The sequence below is a fragment of the Eptesicus fuscus genome, chromosome 10 (genome assembly GCF_027574615.1).
Source record: "Eptesicus fuscus isolate TK198812 chromosome 10, DD_ASM_mEF_20220401, whole genome shotgun sequence".
In the NCBI taxonomy this organism is placed as follows: Eukaryota; Metazoa; Chordata; class Mammalia; order Chiroptera; family Vespertilionidae; genus Eptesicus; species Eptesicus fuscus.
This window is the reverse complement of record NC_072482.1, coordinates 76,641,216-76,660,121: the sequence shown is the minus strand read 5'-3', so window position 1 is coordinate 76,660,121 and position 18,906 is coordinate 76,641,216. Positions and strand designations below refer to the sequence as shown.

General features: G+C 41.8%; 1 protein-coding gene and 1 pseudogene across 1 annotated transcript; one reads left to right on the top strand and one right to left on the bottom strand.

The window, feature by feature from the left end:
* Nucleotides 1-3,634: 3,634 nt before the first annotated feature.
* Nucleotides 3,635-13,912, bottom strand: LOC103305561 (vascular non-inflammatory molecule 3). Its single transcript, XM_008162381.3, has 7 exons — nt 13,641-13,912; nt 13,399-13,529; nt 10,047-10,239; nt 8,453-8,744; nt 6,055-6,428; nt 5,298-5,471; nt 3,635-4,110 (listed from the first exon to the last, which is right to left on the bottom strand). Exons 1-7 carry the CDS (start codon nt 13,851-13,853, stop codon nt 3,961-3,963), a joined length of 1,527 nt encoding a protein of 508 aa, XP_008160603.2. The 5' UTR covers nt 13,854-13,912; the 3' UTR covers nt 3,635-3,960.
* Nucleotides 4,466-4,585, top strand: LOC114231168 (small nucleolar RNA SNORA38; annotated as a pseudogene).
* Nucleotides 13,913-18,906: the final 4,994 nt, after the last annotated feature.

Below are 18,906 nucleotides of genomic sequence, written 5' to 3'. Positions count from 1 at the left end.
GCCTGGGTTTCTGGCTCAATTCCTAATAGGGGGCATGCAGGAGGCAGCCAATCAATTATTGATGTCTCTATCTCTCTGTCCCTCTCCCTTCCTCTCTCTCTAAAAATCAATAAAGACATATTTTTTAAAAAATTGGGACCCTTAGTTGACCAAGGGAAGTCCATCTCAGCAAATAAATTCCTTTCCAGGGTTCACATCAAACGAATGATAATTCTCTGGGTCCACAATGTTAATATTTAATGGCTAGCACAGTGTCAATTTTTTATTGACATTAATCTACTTGATAGAGCTGTTTACATTATAACTGAATGGGTTCAGAATGAGTCACCCCAAGATGTGCCACTCTGGCACACAGATTATTTCAAGCTGAAAACTATTAAAACCCAGACATCTCAGGAAAAACTTTTGATCTTCCTGCTGTAGGCAGTTAGACAGATAGGAGCAGAGCAAGGACGCTGGGCCAGGTACAGAAGGTCACGGGGTGGAAAGCCCCGTGTGCCTAGCAACGGACAATCAATTGTACGGTGGGACCTTGCCCCCAGGGTGACCTTTCCTCCCCTAGCAGATCTCTGGTCAAGTGGTTTGGACCCCCTGACCTTTCCTCTCTAGAGACAGCATCTATGCCTCTGTATTTCTACTCCAGGCCAAGATAAGCAACAAAACCAGCCAAGGCTGACATTCGGACCAGCTGCTTTGAATAATGACCCCCTGCCCTGGTGCAGGCCAATCAGTCATTGTGATAAGCACAACGGTGAGCCAAGGTGTTTTCCCTGGGTCATGTCTATAGACACTGAAGAATGACCTACTCAGCCCAGAAGATTTAAGTGAGGGAAATTTATTAGAAGCAGATTCAGACTTCCCGCAAGGGGAGGGGGACCCAATAATGGGCTTCCCATTAAAGCCTTGTAGTCCAGGGGTATATATTTGCTACAAGCCTGCACTATGTCTACCTGTGTCGTCACCTGATTGATTCCCTCAATTGTTCTTGCCCAGCAATTGACCTAAACTTTTTCTGTTCCTGTGCTGAACTTTTTCTGTTTCTATGCGTTCATACATCTTGTTTACTGCAGGCCCTCCCTTGGTTTCCCATGCCTCCCTCTTTGAGTCCATGAACATTTTGTTATTTCTGCTCGGTTGGTTCCTGTGGTTAGACTGGCTCAAACTGCCATGTCTGTCCCTGCCTATGTTCCACCTGCCTTTGTTTTCCACTGGACCCCTGTCCTATCTGCCTGCGTTTCAAGCTAACGCCTTTCAATTGGAGACCACAATCCTGAAAGGACACACCTGGGAAACTGCTGAATAATCTATTAAGATCTTTCCCTAGGACCTCCCCTAAAATCTCTACCCTTAAAACCTTACAGTTTGGGCTGGACTTTGAAATCTTCCTAGCCAAGACCAAGTACTAAGGTTTCTGAATCCAGTTTGATCTGACCCCACTGGTCAGACACATGGTGCCTTTCCTGCCACTTACAACATTCCCCCTTATTTCCTAAAATAATTTAGACCAGGCGTCCTCAAACTATGGCCCGAGGGCCACATGCGGGTGTTTTTGCCATTTTGTTTTTTTACTTCAAAATAAGATATGTGCAGTGTGCATAGGAATTTGTTCATAGTTTTTTTTAAACTATAGTCTGGCCCCCCAACGGTCTGAGGGACAGTGAACTGGCCCCCTGTTTAAAAAGTTTGAGGACCCCTGATTTAGACCAAGGACAAGGAAGGGAGCTATCATCATAGATGACTATATCTATACTAATAATAGAAGAATATGCAAATTGTCCATGACACTGTCACAGTAACGGCTGAACAGCAGGCTGCATGGGGCAACCAGGCTGGCAGGGGGGTTAGTGAGAGATGACCAAACGACTGAACAAGCAGGCTGCGTGGGGTTATCAGGCCAGCAGGGGGGCAGTTGGGGGTGACCAGGCTGATGGGGGGGCGGGCAGTTAGGGACAACCAGGCCAACAAGGTGGGGGCAGTTGGGGGTGATCAAGCCGACGGGGGCGGGGGCGGTGGGGGTGACCAGGCCAGCAGAGGGGACAGTTAGGGGTGATCAGGCAGGCAGGCAGGCAGGTGAGCAGTTAGGAGCCAGCAGTCCTGGATTGTGAGAGGGATGTCCAACTGCCAGCTTAGGCGCGATCCCTGGGATTGGGCCTAAACCAGCAGTTAGACATCCCCTGAGGGGTCCCGGAACTTAGAGGATGCAGGCTGGGCTGAGTGAATTTCATGTACCAGGCCTCTAGTTTTAATATAAACTAGATAGAATTGACTGGAGGAACCTAGCAAAGTCCATCTGTTCAACGTCCTCTTTGTGACCCACTGTTTCAAGATGGCTTAATATTGTAAACAATAACTCTTTTCATATCCCCGTGAATAGCCTTACCTCTCCCTCCTTAGCTCTAAGTGGCATATATATCTCATTTTGCTTTATGTCTTTGGAGTTTTCATGCTTATGTAAATTTCCTATGTGTATTTATTAAAACTTGATTCTTGTCCAGCCAGCGTGGCTCAGTGGTTGAGTGTCAACCTATGAACCAGGAGGTCCTGGTTCGATTCCCAGTGAGGGCAAATGCCTGGGTTGTGGGCTCGATCTCCAGTGTAGGGTGTTCAGGAGGCAGCTGATCAATGAATCTCTCTCATCATTGATGTTTCTATCTCTCCCTCTCCCTTCCTCTCTAAAGTCAATAAAAATAAATAAATAAATAAATAAATAAATAAACACTTGATTCTCTCCTATTAATTTACTGTCTGTCTTAAATTATTTGAACAGTGTGAGGGCTCAGAAACCTCATTTCTTTAACATGATCCTTTTTCCTTTCTGTCTACGTCCACTCCTTTCCTTAATCATTAAGCCCTTAGGACATCAGATTGTGGTCAGCATCAAACTATCTTAAGAACAAATCTGTAGGTCTGTTGACCACAGAAACAGTGTTGTCAAGCTAAAGATAACATCTTTTTAAAAAATATATATTTTATTGATTTTTTTACAGAGAGGAAAGGAGAGGGATAGAGAGTTAGAAACATTGATGAGAGAGAAACATCAATCAGCTGCCTCCTGCACACCCCCCACTGGGGATATGCCCGCAACCAAGGTACATGCCCTTGGCCGGAATCGAACCTGGGACCCTCCAGTTCGCAGGCCGACGCTCTATCCACTGAGCCAAACCGGTTAGGGCTAAAGATAACATCTTGACTTCAATTGTGTTTCAGCCACAGGCCTATGAAAGCAAACCAACCCTGCTGATCACGTATTCACAAACCAGACAGAACCATGCCCTGGTTGACATGTACAATCATCAACTATGTCCTACCCTGGCCCCAACCAATCAGTAGAGACAACACTCCAACTCCTTTAGCTACCATGATGAATGATTCCCCCCCCCATATAACCCATCCCCTGGAAGCCATCGGGAAGCCAGGCTTTTGAGCACTATTTTACTTGTGACTCCAGGCTTGGTGCCATTTCCTCAACTAATAAGCCCTTACTTTCTTGGCTGCAAACTCCTGTTCCTCTTTGATTGGACTTTGATACGTGTAGGCAAACAGACTTCTTTGGTCTGGTAACACTAGCCAGAAAAACTAAGGGAGAAAGAGAAAAGTTTCCCCATCCCCAACATAAACAATACATACGTTTGCATGGGACTCAATACAACTACTTTTATTTTGTTCTCTTTGGTTTTTAATAGAAAGTCTCTAATTATTATGATATAGCCTGAACTGGTGCTCATGAAAAAAAAACTTTATTTTGCACACCAATAAAATATACTCTATTGCCTCAGAAATACTAGTTGAAGCTATAAAAATGAATGGCTTCACTTTTCAAAGAAAGATCTTTGTTCGCACATCTATTGTTTTTTAAAAGTTCCTTTGTTGTTTCAGCAAATTTATGACATCTCTTATAAACAGACACTAAGGGGTCTCTCTCTCCTCTTTTTTTTTTTTCTTTTCCCTTTCTTTGCCAGGCTAATCCTGAAAGGGAGCCGATAATTTTGATTTTCCTGGCCCCTGCCCTAAGCGTGGAGGGTCCTTCTCGAACACTCTTCCATACAGGGCCATGACTAAGATAGGCAAAGGGGCTCCACTTCTGCTCTGCAGACGTCCATCTCTTGAAACCTGATCAGAGAAAGCAGAGGATTAATCCCCAGGCAGAGCTTGGTTTCCAGCCCACATGCCTTTCTGACAATGTCACTCTAAAAGCAGCATAAAATAAAAAAAAAATAAATAAATAAAAAAATAATAATAAAAAAAAAATAAAAAATAAAAGCAGCATAAAATAGCAAAATCACACAGGACTCGGTGTCAGAAGACCCACGTTTCAGATCCAGAGATCTAATAGCAAAGTAACCTTGGGTGAAAATGTAGCAAATAAATCTATTGTACAGGAGTTAAATAAAATTATGTATATAAAAGAGTTCTTTTAACTCATGAAACACTATAGAAGGTATTAATTATTACTATCATTATTACAGCTTCTCAAAAGAACACACCCGTGAAGTAAGTTGTGAAATTGGATGCAAAGAAATGTAGACTTGGAGAAGTCTGGAGCTAACTCCCTCCCTGCAGGCTCAAGATCAACCATCCCACATAGGAAATAAAGAAAAAAGAAAGAAGTTATGGGCGCCTTATTTAATGTATTTATCTTGGACCAGTGGTTCTCAACCTTTCTAATGCCACGACCCTTTAATACAGTTCCTCATGTTGTGGTGACCCCCAACCATAAAATTATTTTCGTTGCTACTTCATAACTGTAATTTTGCTACTGTTATGAATCGTAATGTAAATATCTGTGTTTTCCGATGGTCTTAGGCGACCCTGCTAGCAGTTCTCAACCTGTAGGTCGTGACCCACAGGTTGAGAACCACTGCTGTAGAGCCTAAGTAGCAATGAAAATAATTTTATGGTTGGGGGTCACCACAACATGAGGAACTGTATTAAAGGGTCACGGCATTAGAAAGGTTGAGAACCACTGTCTTGGGCTTTCTACACCATGCAAATAAGGAGAACATTAGTTGCCAGCCACCATCCACAATCAATATTTTTATTTCTCCATAACCTTATGGTTGCCTTGGATCTCAAAATCATATTTATGTAGAACAATGAACGCCAAATTCTCCATCATAGCCTACAGACAATCTAGAACCACACTTGTCTTCCATATCATAGCTTCCACATGTTTTTAAAGGGTTGCTTGTATAATGGGAACCACAATATTGCAATAATGACCCATTATTTTAAAGATTTTCATTATGCCAGTCTACCCCATCTATTCAAAGAAATTTATCATCCTGAAAACCTCCTACCTCATAATGTCTTTCAGGGGCAAGCTGACTCCCACTTAGAATGAGCTGTGGGAAAACATAACTAGTTTCAAATGTGCCACTGAGAGCGAATTCCTCAAACTTGGTAAAAGCTGACCCCACGGGCTCCCCGCAAGTTCTCAGGTCAGTGGATTGACACTTCTGTAATGTGCATATCTATGTAGGCAAAGAAAAAAGAAGTGGTTAGAAATCTTGGAAGTATTTTCTCAGCAAAAAAGCACAATTTCAAGGGACAGGGGAATATATGTTAGGTTGTTTGCCTCTTATGCAATTTTTCAAATTACAGGTCATAATCTATTAGTGAATCCTAAAATCAACTTAGTGGGTCAGAATTAGCTCTTTTTTTTTTTTCAACGAAGCTGAATGAAATAGATTAGAATTTTAAAAATCAGAGTATTTAAAATTGCACATAAGTATAGCTTTTTTAATTTGAATTATTTCATAAATGTTTGTTGTAATTAAATATTTCATATTTAGTAACAATTTCCATGTAGTCACACATCTTGATTGCACTGGGTCAGGATGTGAAATGAACTTCTTACTCTGGGCTCTAGTTAAAGACAGTTTAAAAAATGCTGCTCTAAAGTGACCTGACAAAAAAAAAGAGAATGCATGAAATTTGCACCTTTAAAATTTGAACCTGGCCTGCTGAGAACTAATTCTTCTGTCCTTGAATGCAATGATGGCCTAGAAGAAAAATGAATGAAGAAGCCATTCTAACATATTTAAGCATCTCTACCTGTAAGTAATATTGGCCTTCTACTGTGTGCAGTCCATCAAAAGCTCCTAGTGCAAACACCTCATCTGTTCGCTTCTCAGACATCTTGTAAGTTAAGTGACAACACAGGTCTTTCTGGCACACTGTGTAATTTCCTGCATTTCTCTTAAGCTCAGTGAAGGTGAACTCATCAAAATAAATCATCCCTGGGAAATCCAACTGCTCAGACAAGAATGGCTTGATGCCTTTGGCATAAGCACTCCAGTCAACAGGTGCAGGGTAGGTGGGTTCACTTCGAGGCCTGGACTTCAATTCTGAGAGCATCAGCTGGCCACTCTCTGTTTCCATGTCATAGTGATACACCTTGACTGCTTCCGGTGCGTAGATTCCACTCCCTATGGGTGACATAAAGAAACACAAATATAGTGTTCAAATTTTGCATTGTGACAAACTAATAGAATCATTCCCATAAGAAATTAAATACAAACTTATGAAAGCAAAGGATTGTCAAGATAGGCAAGGAGATAGCTGTTACATTGGCATAATTTGACTCTGTGACTGTTTACACTGAAATTGTCATTTGACTTGGATGGCTTCTGTGTTTTTTTTTAACTTAAGCTACTTTTTTTTTTTTTTTAGCCAATTTAAAAATAAACTAGAAAGTTCTCCAAACATGAAGAATAAGTTCAGCTTTCCACTGAACTATCTAATTTATTTGTTTGAAATTCTTTAGCTGGATCAATGAGTAACAAACCTGCCTTACCTTGAACACAGATACTACAGGGTGGGGCAAAAGTAAGTTTACAAATGTGAGTATGTGAAAGATTTTATTCTTGTACTAGAGGCCCGATGCACGAAATTCGTACAAGAGTAGGCCTTCCTTCCCCCAGCTGCCGGCACCGGCTTCCCTCTGGCACCTGGAACCAGGCTTCCCTCACAGTCCCGGCTTTGTCCGGAAGGACATCTGGTCTAATTAGCATATTATGCTTTTATTATTATAGATTACTATTTATTAATTACTAGGGGCCCAGTGCATGCATTTGTGCACCTTGAAAGGAACTGTGGGCCGTGAGGCAGCAGTGGGCACAGGGGCGGGTCTCAGCCCATCCTCCTCGCCCCCCCCAGCCCCTCCCACCGCAGTCCTGGGTCCCCTGTCTGCCAGCAGCCCCGCTCCTGCCGCTGCTGCTCCCACACGCTGATGGCGCCAGCCCCGCTCACACCCGATGACAGCGAGGAGCAATTGGGGCCAGTGCCAGCAGCAGGTGCAGCCCCACCAGCGGGTGTGGGTGTGAGTGGGGGCTGCTGCCCCAATCACCCCCTCAGGAGCAGGGGGAGGTGGAGAAGCCCTCAGGGGCAATCAGGGTCGGCAGCCGCTGCTCACACCCACTGATGGCGCCAAGTGATCAGGACCAGCACCGGCCGCCAGTAGTGGGTGCGAGCGGCTCCGGTGCTGACAGCGGGCGCGAGTGGGGCCAGCACTGACAGCAGGTGCAAGCAGCAGCTCTGGCACTGGCAGCAGGTGCGAGCGGGCCTGGCGCTAGCAGCGGGTGCAAGTGGTGGCTGCCAGCCTGATCGCCCCTCAGGAGCAGGAAGAGGTGGAGAAGCCCTGAGGGGTGATTGGAGCCAGCAGCTGCCACTCATACCTGCTGACAGCTCTGAGAGATTAGGGCCAGCGCTGGGCGCTGGCAGTGGGTGCGAGCGGCGGCTCTGGCGCCGGCAGCGGGCACAAGCACCAGCTGGGACTGCAGTGTGCGGGAACAAAGAATTTTTAGTATCCACCAGAGGCTCGCCCCGATGACAGCGACTGGCACCCCGCCTTGGTCTGGCACCCCCGCTCACCTCCTCCACCATCCCACCATGGCTGATGCTTGCCATGTTCCGCACTCTGCCGCCTGCTGCCCACGCCTGCCATGTACCCCGTGCGTCCCCTGATGGTCAGTGCACTTCATAGTGACCGGTTGTTCGGTTGTTCCACTGTTCAGTCTATTTGCATATTAGCCTTTATTATATAGGATTGTATTATTTTCCATGGGAACATCTATAAACCTATTTTTGCCCTGCCCTGTGTAAAGGATAAACTCTAAAAGCCTGATCAAGTCCTCAGTGAATTTTTTCACCTGAACAAGATTTATTTCAGTATCACTAATGGACCCTGGCTGCAAAGTCCTTTAGATCTGGCTTTGGTTTTTTTATGTGGCTTGACTTCTCTGTAATTCCAATTTCCCCTCATGGGAAATTGAGATAATAATGTTTGCATCCTTCTTTACTCACAGAGATAATGTTCCATTTAAGGAATGTTGGTATAGGAAACCTGTGCAATTATTAATTTTATGACATTAGAGTTAATAAAACAATCATTAAAGAAAAGTGACCTCCTAAGACTGTCACTGCCACTTGGTGCAGGACAGGTGTGGGTTACCTGTCATGTGCATGCTGGTGTTGTGGGTGTTTGCTGCGAGCAGGTTGACTCCCATGGCTCTGGCCCAGGCCGAATGGAAGGGAACAGCCGAGAGGAGGGGCAGCGTGTTGTACCACGCCGTGGGGTAGAGAACACTGTCAACTTGAAACTCATTTACCACCACCACCGCTGGGTCATGGGAAAAAATGTCAAAGCAAGTGAAAATGCCAAACTTCCCAAAAGGAGTGTCAAAGGTCACAAATTCGGAGTCCTTCGGAAAATCAAATTGAATTTCAGGTGCAAAAAGGTTGTACTATTATCAATAAACAAACAAGGAGAAAATTAGTCAGAAAACTGCCAAATAGAGGTGATCAATATTCATAAAATCTTTCTCCCGTGTATGCTGATGTACATATTTAAAACTATTACACATAAGTATGTGTAAATCATAACAAGTATACCATGTCTATGAGTTTTCTCACTGTGACATTAATAAAAAGCCCATTTTCCTACAACCAACAAATCAACCAATGAAAGTATAACAATGGTATTTAGAAGGTGAATATTTCTGTCTTAAAATCATAGGCTGGATTTTAAAATCTGACAAATTCCAGACTGTTGTTTTCCACTGTACTCCTTAAATACCAACAGCACTGCCCATGCAAAGTCTGACACATGCCTCCCTGTGATACTGCTAGGTTTATGTGAGTGAGTAGGTTTAAAATTAATTTAGACAATGTAATATCTAACCTTCCTTAGTTAGTAAGCCATTCATAATTTTTTTCAGCCTGATTATTGCTCCAAAACTCCACCTCGCCTGGGCTCAAGAGTGCAGCACATGTTTTGCTCAGGTTTCGATGTGGCCTGATTGTGCACATGTGTGCTCTCTCGAGGATCCTGTGCTCCGCCTCCCTCCCTGCTGTGGCAGCCCGCCCTCTGTCTAGCAGGAAGGCATGTGGCCTATTGGAGCCAAGGCATGATGGGGTTTTTGCAGGGTTTCTTAGTGAGAGAAATACATTCTCCTCTGGATGTTGTTACTATAAGGATGTGAGCCTGGCGTTGAGTAGCTACGAAGCTTCTAAAAGACTGAAAAAAGTAAAACTGTAGCAAAGGACTAAGAGTGCTGGAGAGATGGATGACATCTTTGGTGCCTTTGCAGACAGTCTACATCTGAAACTAGATCTACCCTTTCTATGATTTCTGTTTTGTCAGGTACATAGCAAGGAAATTCTGTTTTGTTTGTTTAAGAAGGAATTAAGCCAATTTTAGTTGGGATTTTCTAGTGTTACAATAAAAAAAGTTATAATGGAATGAATGGCTTAGTACTCAATGTTAACAAATTGGGCCAAAAAGCTAACTCTAGTATTAAATCATGGATAAAACAGAGCATATCTCCTTCTTTCTCACAGAATATTAAAAACTTTGTGAAGCTAATTTAAACTCTGAACCCATATATAAAACCAAAGTAAATTAAATATTTTCAACTAAAATGTAATAATTAAGAAATGTATTCATAGCAGTTCTCTCACCTACATTCAAAAGACAAGTATACATGCATGCCACAAACAAATAGAACAAGTGAGTCAAGTTTCGCCAAGACACAAATAATTCTCACCTTATGGTAGCGTGCCACCAGCTTTCCTTGCGAGTCAAACACCACATCAGTGTTGTATTGGTATCGCCCATCAGGGGGACACTTAGGGTCACTGGCATTGCATGGCTTCTTGTCCCCAATATTTGCCACGACGTAGATAGAGTTGTCCTTGGCCAGGCAGCTGAGCCTTTCTTGCACTGGGGCATAGCCAAACCTAATTCAATAGATATCGCTTTAAACTTTCTATTATTTTAGCCATTTCTGAACTTTCAAAGTGATACTTTATTTGCCTGTTACATATAACACAAGAGCTCTAGGTTTAGAATCAACAGGAAAGATTAAGAAACTCACATGCAATATATATTTCATCTTTATCAAAGCTAACCAATTTTATTGTGCCACACTCAAGATTGCAGTGAGAGAGGGAAGCACAGAAAAGATGGTGGAGGAAAAAGAGAAGCACACTTTCTCTTATACGTCCTCCCAGGAAGGCAAACGAAGGGCTTGAAATTTAACAGACTCTTCTAATGGGGAGGACTTTTTCTATCATCTAAGCCATAGTCTTACTAGGAGGCGGTAAATAGCTGGCCCTATATAAATCATCTTCTGCAGAGAACAAATGCAGCATATATATATTTAAGAGGAAAGAAAAGAAAGGACCAGGAAAAAAGCACTTCACTATTCCGACTCAGTTTCTTCAACCTATCAATGCAACACAAACCCTAAGATAAATACAGGCTGTAAAATTGCTTTTCAAAGTAATGTCAAAGCCATTCACATCGGCATTAACTATCTAGGATATTAATCCTAGAAATGAGAAGGAATTGAGATGGTGAAATAGGTGGGTGACAGCTGGCCTCATGTTCTTGGAAGGCTCTAATTTGGAGATGAGTCATAGACATTAACATACTATAGAGGCAATACAAAGACCAAAAAAAGTGGTAGAGAGATTTCAGCAGAAAATAAAATACAAAATATTTAGCAACCAGAACACGCTGTCAAAGAGGTGCATTCAGGCCCTCAGAGGACATTCAGTTAGCATGGACAATGGAAGTGGCTGCGCAGAGTTCCAGCCATGCTAATTACCAGTTGTGAGATTGTAAGCCCCCTTTTATCCTCATATTTTAAATGGGAATAGTTATTCCTGCTACACAAATTGAATGAAATAATGTGCCTAGTGTATCAGGTACAGTTCCTGGGACCAAGTAGGTGCTCAATAAGTGAGTAATGGCCATTACAGATTTTGTAACTACAAGAAGACAGCCCAGGAAACAGACCTGATTCCTTTAGAGGCCATTCAGGCTTTCTCCATGATCTCTCAGCCCTTCTGCAATTAATGTTAAGCTAATCTTTTAATGGAAAGAACAGCTTTATGGCTATTGTTTTAGACCATTTATTTTATTTTCAAAAAAATAGGGCATATTGTCAACATTCATATTCATTAAGGCCTTTAATAAAATTATTATATAACTTGTTTAATTTTTATTTTCTTGGCTAAATAATTACAGTACTTTAATATTTCCTATTAGCTCCTCATGAGAAAAGCCCAAGGAAGCATGTCAGTATTCTAATTGATAGTATTTCAACATGGAAAAAACGACCACATGGTCCCTCTATTATCTCTTTTAAGGATAAATATTACTAGGGAAGAAACAATAGTTTTTTTGTTTTTGTTTTGTTTTGTTTTGTTTTTTACCAACATTACATTATATTAAGTACTAGATTTTTCCTTTTTACAACTCAGAGCTGCAAACTTGTCATATGAATAAGTGTCTGCAAGACTCAATAATGTTAAAGCCTCATCACTCACTTACCTTCTCAACTGAAAAAAAAAAAATTTGTTAGATATTAATTAGGCTTCCAGACATCTTTCCCCTGGGAAAGTTCATTTAATCAGTTCCGGCAAATAGGGTGTATTTTAGTATAAGCCTCTTGAATGACTGCAAATTATGAGTCCTTCCTGCTCTGGGAAAAGCCCCAAAATCAAGTAAACATTGAGTCATGGTTACTGGTTCCTGTAAACACAGACTGTGACATTCAGAGAATATTTAGCCAAAGGTAGAAATCCCAGGGTGAGATTTGGCTCACATAGTAGAGCTCCCACGTTGCAGCATTGGAGCATTCTAATCAAGTTCCAATAGTCAAAATTATTTAAGTTCCTCTTTTTGTGCAATAGATATAGTTCTGAACAGATGCATGTATATTTAAAATTAGCAAGTTAAATAACATTTTAATGCATTGGTTTTGCCATTTAAAGGAATTATATATGAACTATTTTAAAAAATAAATACACCTAGCATGATCTATTTCATACGTCTTATTCTTTATACAGTTTTTTAAAAGATAGTTAAGTCTAAACTACCACTATAAATAATTACTAGAATTTCTCAAAGGACAAGAAAACAAAGACGTTTATATTCTGTTCCTTCTGTTGGCAAGAGTAATAGTGATAGCTAAGTGGATTGGGCATGAGAGTGTACAGGTTCCATGTATATTTCTTCACTTGACACTCTTGTCTACTCTGTAAGGGAAGTAGGAGAAGAAATGTTATTATCCCTGTTTTACAGATAAAGAAACAGAGATGTCTAAACTTAGGTAATTCGCCCCACATCACTCAGCTAGAAGGTGATAGAATGTGGTCTCAGAAAAAGCACTTCCTTTTTCGAGACTGCAGTTTCCACTCACCATACTGATTACATCTCAAATGATAACAATACCAAAGCTCTTTGAGCCCGGCCAGCGTGGCTCAGTGGCTGAGTGGCAACCTACTAGTATGAACCAGGAGGTCATGGTTCGATTCCTGGTCAGGGCACATGCCCGAGTTGCGGGCTCAATCCCCAGTGTGGGGTGTGCAGGAGGCAGCTGATCAATGACTCTCTCTCATCATTGATGTTTCATCTCTCTCTCCCTCTCTTTCCCTCTCTCTCCCTCTCTGAAATCAATAAAAATATATATTTTAAAAAGTTCTTTGAAAACATAGCCCATTCATCTTTTATACCACTCTTACAAAGGAGGCATGTGTTCATGGGTGAACCTATTTACTTAAATTTGGAACATAAATCCTACATGTCACAATTTTTCCACTTTGTTGAAACCCAGTTAAGCTCATCTGTTATAAAACCATGCATATGCATACTATACTACTCATCAAAGAAAACTGCAATAAATAACCAATCATCATCATCTCAAGTCATTTACCAAACAGGAGGCATGTGCCAAAAGGTACACCTTATGAAGCATTAGAGGCATCTAAGTCCAATGTCATAGATTGATTATCTGTCAGCAAGAACACTAGGCAAGCTTACTGAATTTGCTATTGGTATTTTACAATATCACAATGTTTTGTTCAAAAATCAAAGAGTGATGACATTACCTCTGAGGGTCTGTACATGGAATCCAGTTTACTTCTGGGTGTGGGATATCCTCCAGATAGGGATAAATGGTCTCCCTTGTGAAGACCCAGCCATAAATTCCATCTTCTGGGGTCACAATGATATGAGCACCCTACCCAAACCAGAGGGAACAAAGAACTTTCTCATCAATTCTGAACACTCACACTTCTTCAAGTTTCAAATTTCCTTTGTAATATCCCAGGCAGTACACAAAGGGCAATACCTGCGTGGCTGCCAGTTTAACTGCTTTCTCCAAAACATCTATATTCTTGTTCATCAGGAGCAAAGCTTCTTCTTTTGAAGCAGGTGTTTCTGTTCTGTTTGGTAATATAACCGCATGCTCATACACTGCAGCAATAAACGTGTCCAGCGCCCCAACACTCAGGACAAAGAGGGCAAAAACTGCCACATATTTTGGAAAATATGATGTAATCATAGCTACAATTTAGTGCTCTTTGATAAACTCAGATTCTTATATTGTGTACCACTGGAAAAAATTTTATGTTAAAGCCCTGCCTGCTACCAGCTATTTATATTTCTCATGAATGCATTACACAATTGCACAGAATACATTGCACAGCCTTGAGAAAGGATGTTGCGCAAGAAAACTGACCGCCAGGATTACGCAACTGGATTGACTCAACAGTGCCGCGCTGTTGTTGACAATGTTCAGAGGGCGATCCAACGCTAAAGGAAGAATTAAGGAGCCAATCAGATGAGTCCACCTTAGTCTAAAACTCTTTTCTTTTAGTAAAATATAGTTTCCTGGTAGTTCAGTGTTTTCAGTAATAGGGCTAATATTAGGACCATTGTAGTAGGCAAGCATCATAATAACAATATGTTGAAAACTTATGTTCATAACTGTGACAGACACTGAACAGAGTACAAAGCAAGTCCCAGTTTTAACAGAGCCCACAAAATGGCAAAAGGAGGACGAGTTTTATACATGCTAATGTCTGGGCTCACTTGTTCTTTTTGTAAAATATACTTTTACTGAGTTTAGAGAGGAAGGGAGAGGGAGAGAGAGAGAGAAAAAACATCAATGATGAGAGAGAATCATTGATCGGCTGCTTCCTGCAAGCCCCACAATGGGGATTGAGCTGCAACCCAGGCATATGCCCTGACTGGGAATTGAACTGTGACCTCCTGGATCATAGGTGGATGCTCAACCACTGAGCCACACCGGCTGGGCTGGGCTCACTTGTTCTTGACCAATGGTCCTGAGTTTTTGCATCATAAGAGGATATCAACAGAAACCACAGTTGCCAGTTTCTCTTGAAAAGACTGCCTAATAGTCTAGAATACTGGAATTTTATCTGGACAGTGTAAAATATAGATAGATTATCACATGGTCAATGGTGGTGATTGATCCCTGGGTTGATCTGATACTTAGATGGCTTTTAAGTGACTGGTGTGTGGGGAGTGTATACAGCATGGATACGCTGGTTAAAGGGAAGATTAATGTCTCCAGGGGGACACAGCATGACATTTCCTCATGTTAGTCAGAACGGCACATAATTTAAAACTTATGAATTGCTGCCCTGGCTTATGTGGTTCAGTTGTTTGGAGTATCGTCCTGTGCACCAAAGGCTCACAGGTTCCATTCTTGGTCAGGGCACATACCCAGGTTGTGGATTTGATCCCTGGTCAGGGCTTGTGAAGGAGGCAACTGATCAATGTTTCTCACATCGATGTTTCTGTCTCCTTCTCCCTTCCTCTTTCTCTAAAAAGGAAAAAAAATATGTTTTTGAACTTGTGAATTGTTTATTTTGGGAGTTTTTCATTTAATCTTTTTGGATTGCAGTTAATTGTGTGCAACTGAAACCCCAGAAAACAAAACTGTGGGTAAGGGGGAACAACTGTATTCAAAATGCTAATTCTGAGATGTGGTCCCTGCTCCATGAGGGGTAAGCAAGTTGACTTTGCAATATACAGATAAATACTTGTGTTTTTTAAAAATATTTTTATTGATTTCAGAGAGGAAAGGAGAGGGAGAGAGAAAGAAACATCCCTGATGAGAATCATGGATTAGCTGCCTCCTGCACACCCCCTACTGGAGATCAAGCCTGAAACCCAGGCACGTGCCCTGACAAGGAATCGAACCCGGGACCCTTCAGTCTGCAGGCTGACGCTCTATCCACTGAGCAACACCAGCCAGGGCAATACTTGTTATTTTAACAGTTACAGATTAACACTCATGTTTACTAGAAAATGTATAACTCATCAAATCCAAATCATTCTTGATTTATTTCCACAACTTGCCTATTGGACATCTTTATTCAGTGATGTTGAATTATTCCCTGACCTCTGAACATTTCATGTAACTGCTCTACCTAGATGATTATATGCTCATTTTCCCCTGCAATGTCCTTTTCTCCATCTGCCTAAATTCCAGTTCCTTGTAGAGCTTTCTCAAATCTATTCCAATCCTAAGTGAGATTTCTGAACGCTCTTAGCACTTTTTTCTTGTCCTGGTGAATGTCTCTCACTGCTTGCTGTTATCTTGACCCTTAATTTAAATCTTATACTCATATTTAGTTTTGCAGATGTATGCTTTGTCTTCTTAAAGAGATTAAAAGAAATCTTGATGTATCATTCCGGAACATCCATGTAAAATAATCTTTGAGGAATGACACATCCCAGGGTGTGACCCCTGGAGGACAAGGAAGTGTCTTACTTATTTCTAAACCTCATCACCCCAGCACAGGTGTGACAGGTTGTGAGCCCAATACGTGAATAAATGTTGAATGAAGGATCTAGCTACCTGAAAGTCCCATCTATTCCATGTTTGAATGTTGCCAATTTTTAGAACTTTTTCTCTTGCACTGAGACGCAGTTTATTTTGTGTATCTTCCACAGTGAGAAACCGATAGCTCCAACCCTGCTTTCTGCTTCTGTTAGATAATTCACAGAGAGTTCTAAATTCTCTCTTAATTCTTAGAAATTTCATCCTTACTAATTCCTTAAGTGTAAAGGCCACATTATGATTCTCTGTTGCTCTTGTGGAATTTTGTACCATGCTAAGATCTGATGATGTTAAACTCAATTTTTTGCCTAGTTTTGGAATGAATCCCTTTGTTTGAATGTGAGTTCATTTAAAATGTAAAGCGTTTCTTTCAAGATTTAAAACCCTGATTCTAGCCTAGAGTCATTATTACTCTCTCTCTCTCTCTCTCTCTCTCTCTCTCTCTCTCTCTGTCTCTCTCTCACTGTCTCTGTCTTTCATTCTCTCTCCTTTCTAATCCTCTTCCGATGTAGGGAAACTGTTAAGTTTTGGAGATTTATGTCTTTGTTTGTTTGTCTGGTTTGGTTCAATAATTGAAAACCCTTAGATTCCAATCATCTTTCCCCACTAACTAAATGTTGCTTCCTTCTCCCAGGCCTGCCGGTGAGTTTCCATGTGTCCTTATATCCTGCAATGATACCCTTCAGAGGCAAATTCATTTTAGAGAAAATATCTAAGAACAAGATGGAAACTGTGTAAAACAGATGGATTGCTTTTAATATTTCAGGTTGAAATTCTCACTCTTGTCCTAATCACCTGCCTTTCTGAATAGAATCAAAGGGAAACATATGGGAATTTCCCTTATCCTCCCAGTCCCCAATTCCAGGAAATGTAGCAACTTCTTATTATTTTGAAATCAATAAAAACTTGGATTAACTATTTTATTACCAGTGTGGTTACTAATGCCTTTGCTTCATATGTGTATCAGGAATAGAGATTGTACATGTTATGTAAAATAGGTATTTGTACATAACTTAAATGACAGTTTGAAATTATTGTGGGATTAAGAAGTTCAGAATCTAAAGTTTTATATTAAATTAAATACAATTCTACTTTAAAATGTGTAAGGCACACATTTTCAAAGGAAGTGTTATAGCAGCAATATTCAGATGGCACTGGAGAACGAACAGTCGAGCACTCAGAGGAATCAGAAAAGAAACCTTTATTTTTTCTTTCAAATTTTATTATTTTTTAAAATATATTGTTATTGATTTCAGAAAGAAGAAGGGAGATGGAGAGAGAAATTGAAACATCAATGATAGGAATCATTGATTGGCTGCCTCCTGCACACCTCCACTGGGGATCATTGCGCATCATAGCTACCGGACAAATGGTCGAATGGTCAGATGGTTGCTTAGGCTTTTATATATATAAATTAGGGGCCCAGTGCACGGATCCGTGCACCTTAAAAGGAACTGTGGGCCATGAGGCTGTGGTGAGCACAGGGGCAGGTCTCAGCCCATTCTCCCTGCCCCCACCCAGCCCCTCCCTCCACGGCTCCCGGTCCCCTGTCTGCCCGCAGCCCTGCTCCCGCCACCACTGTTCCCATGTGCTGACAGTGCAGAGCAATTGGGGCCAGTGCCAGCAGCAGGTGTGAGCAGCGGCTGCTGCCCCAGTGCCCTTCAGGAGCAGGGAGAGGTGGAGAAGCCCTCAGGGGCAATCGGGGCTGGCAGCCACCACTTGCACCCACTGACAGTGCCAAGCAATTGGGACCTACGCCAGGCACAGGCAGTGGGTGTGAGTGGGGCCGGTGCCGGCAGCAGGTGCGATTGCTGAGTGTGACCACAGTGCACAGGAGCAAAGAATTTTCATTAACCACCAGAGGCTTGCCCCGATGACAGTGACCATCACCCCGCCTTGGTCTGATGCCCCCGCTCACCTGCTCCACCATCCCACCATGGCTGACGCCTGCCATGTTCTGCGCTCTGCTGCCTACTGCTGACGCCCGCCATGTTCCACACGTGCCCCCTGGTGGTCAGCACACGTTATAGCGACTGGTTGTTCAGTTGTTCTGTCATTCGGTCTATTTGCATATTAGCCTTTTATTATATAGGATATGCTTAATACTACTCTGATCCTGGAATGATTCCTCAATAACTCCTGCCCCTCCAACTCAAATCCCCCACCTCTTCAATCCTTTTTGCTGCTCTCTTCTCTGAACTCTTTAAGCACTTGTGGTCAGTAGCCACATTGTTGTTCATTGGTTTTTGTTCCTTTTTCTACTGTCTCTCCTACATAATGGATCCTTTTCTACTTCATACCTTCATCTATCTTCTATGAACTAAAAACTACTGTGTCTCTATCTTTAGCTCAAATTTCTTTCTTGAAATCCAAGCCTGTTTATCCAACCAGATGGCTCCCACCAAGCATCAGCCTACCTGCTAGCATCTGTACCTATCAACTCTGCCTTCCCTCCTCTCATTATAATGACTGCACATGACCCTCTAAGTTCATCATCTGTCCTTATACAATGTATTCCCAAAGACATTATTCCAGCAATTCTTCTCTCCTAATCTTTACCAGCAATTTATTTTTGTCTATTAGGTTATTATCATTAGCATACAAATATCTTGTTCTATCTTCTACCTTAAAAAAGAAACAACTCTCTTGATCTGGCATCCCCTTCCATTCCCTGTACGATTCCTCTGCTCCATTTTATACCAAAACTCCATTACAGGATTGTGTATACTCTCTGTTTTGATTC

Bases quoted from the DNA above. Each gene is read 5' to 3' on its own strand.
- LOC103305561 (XM_008162381.3), bottom strand. From the start codon at position 13,853: ATGATTACATCATATTTTCCAAAATATGTGGCAGTTTTTGCCCTCTTT. The intron at 8,745-10,046 runs GTGAGAATTATT...TATTGATAATAG, and splicing joins TGGTGGCACGCTACCATAAG to TACAACCTTTTTGCACCTGA. The intron at 6,429-8,452 runs GTAACCCACACC...TGTCACCCATAG, and splicing joins CACCAGCATGCACATGACAG to GGAGTGGAATCTACGCACCG.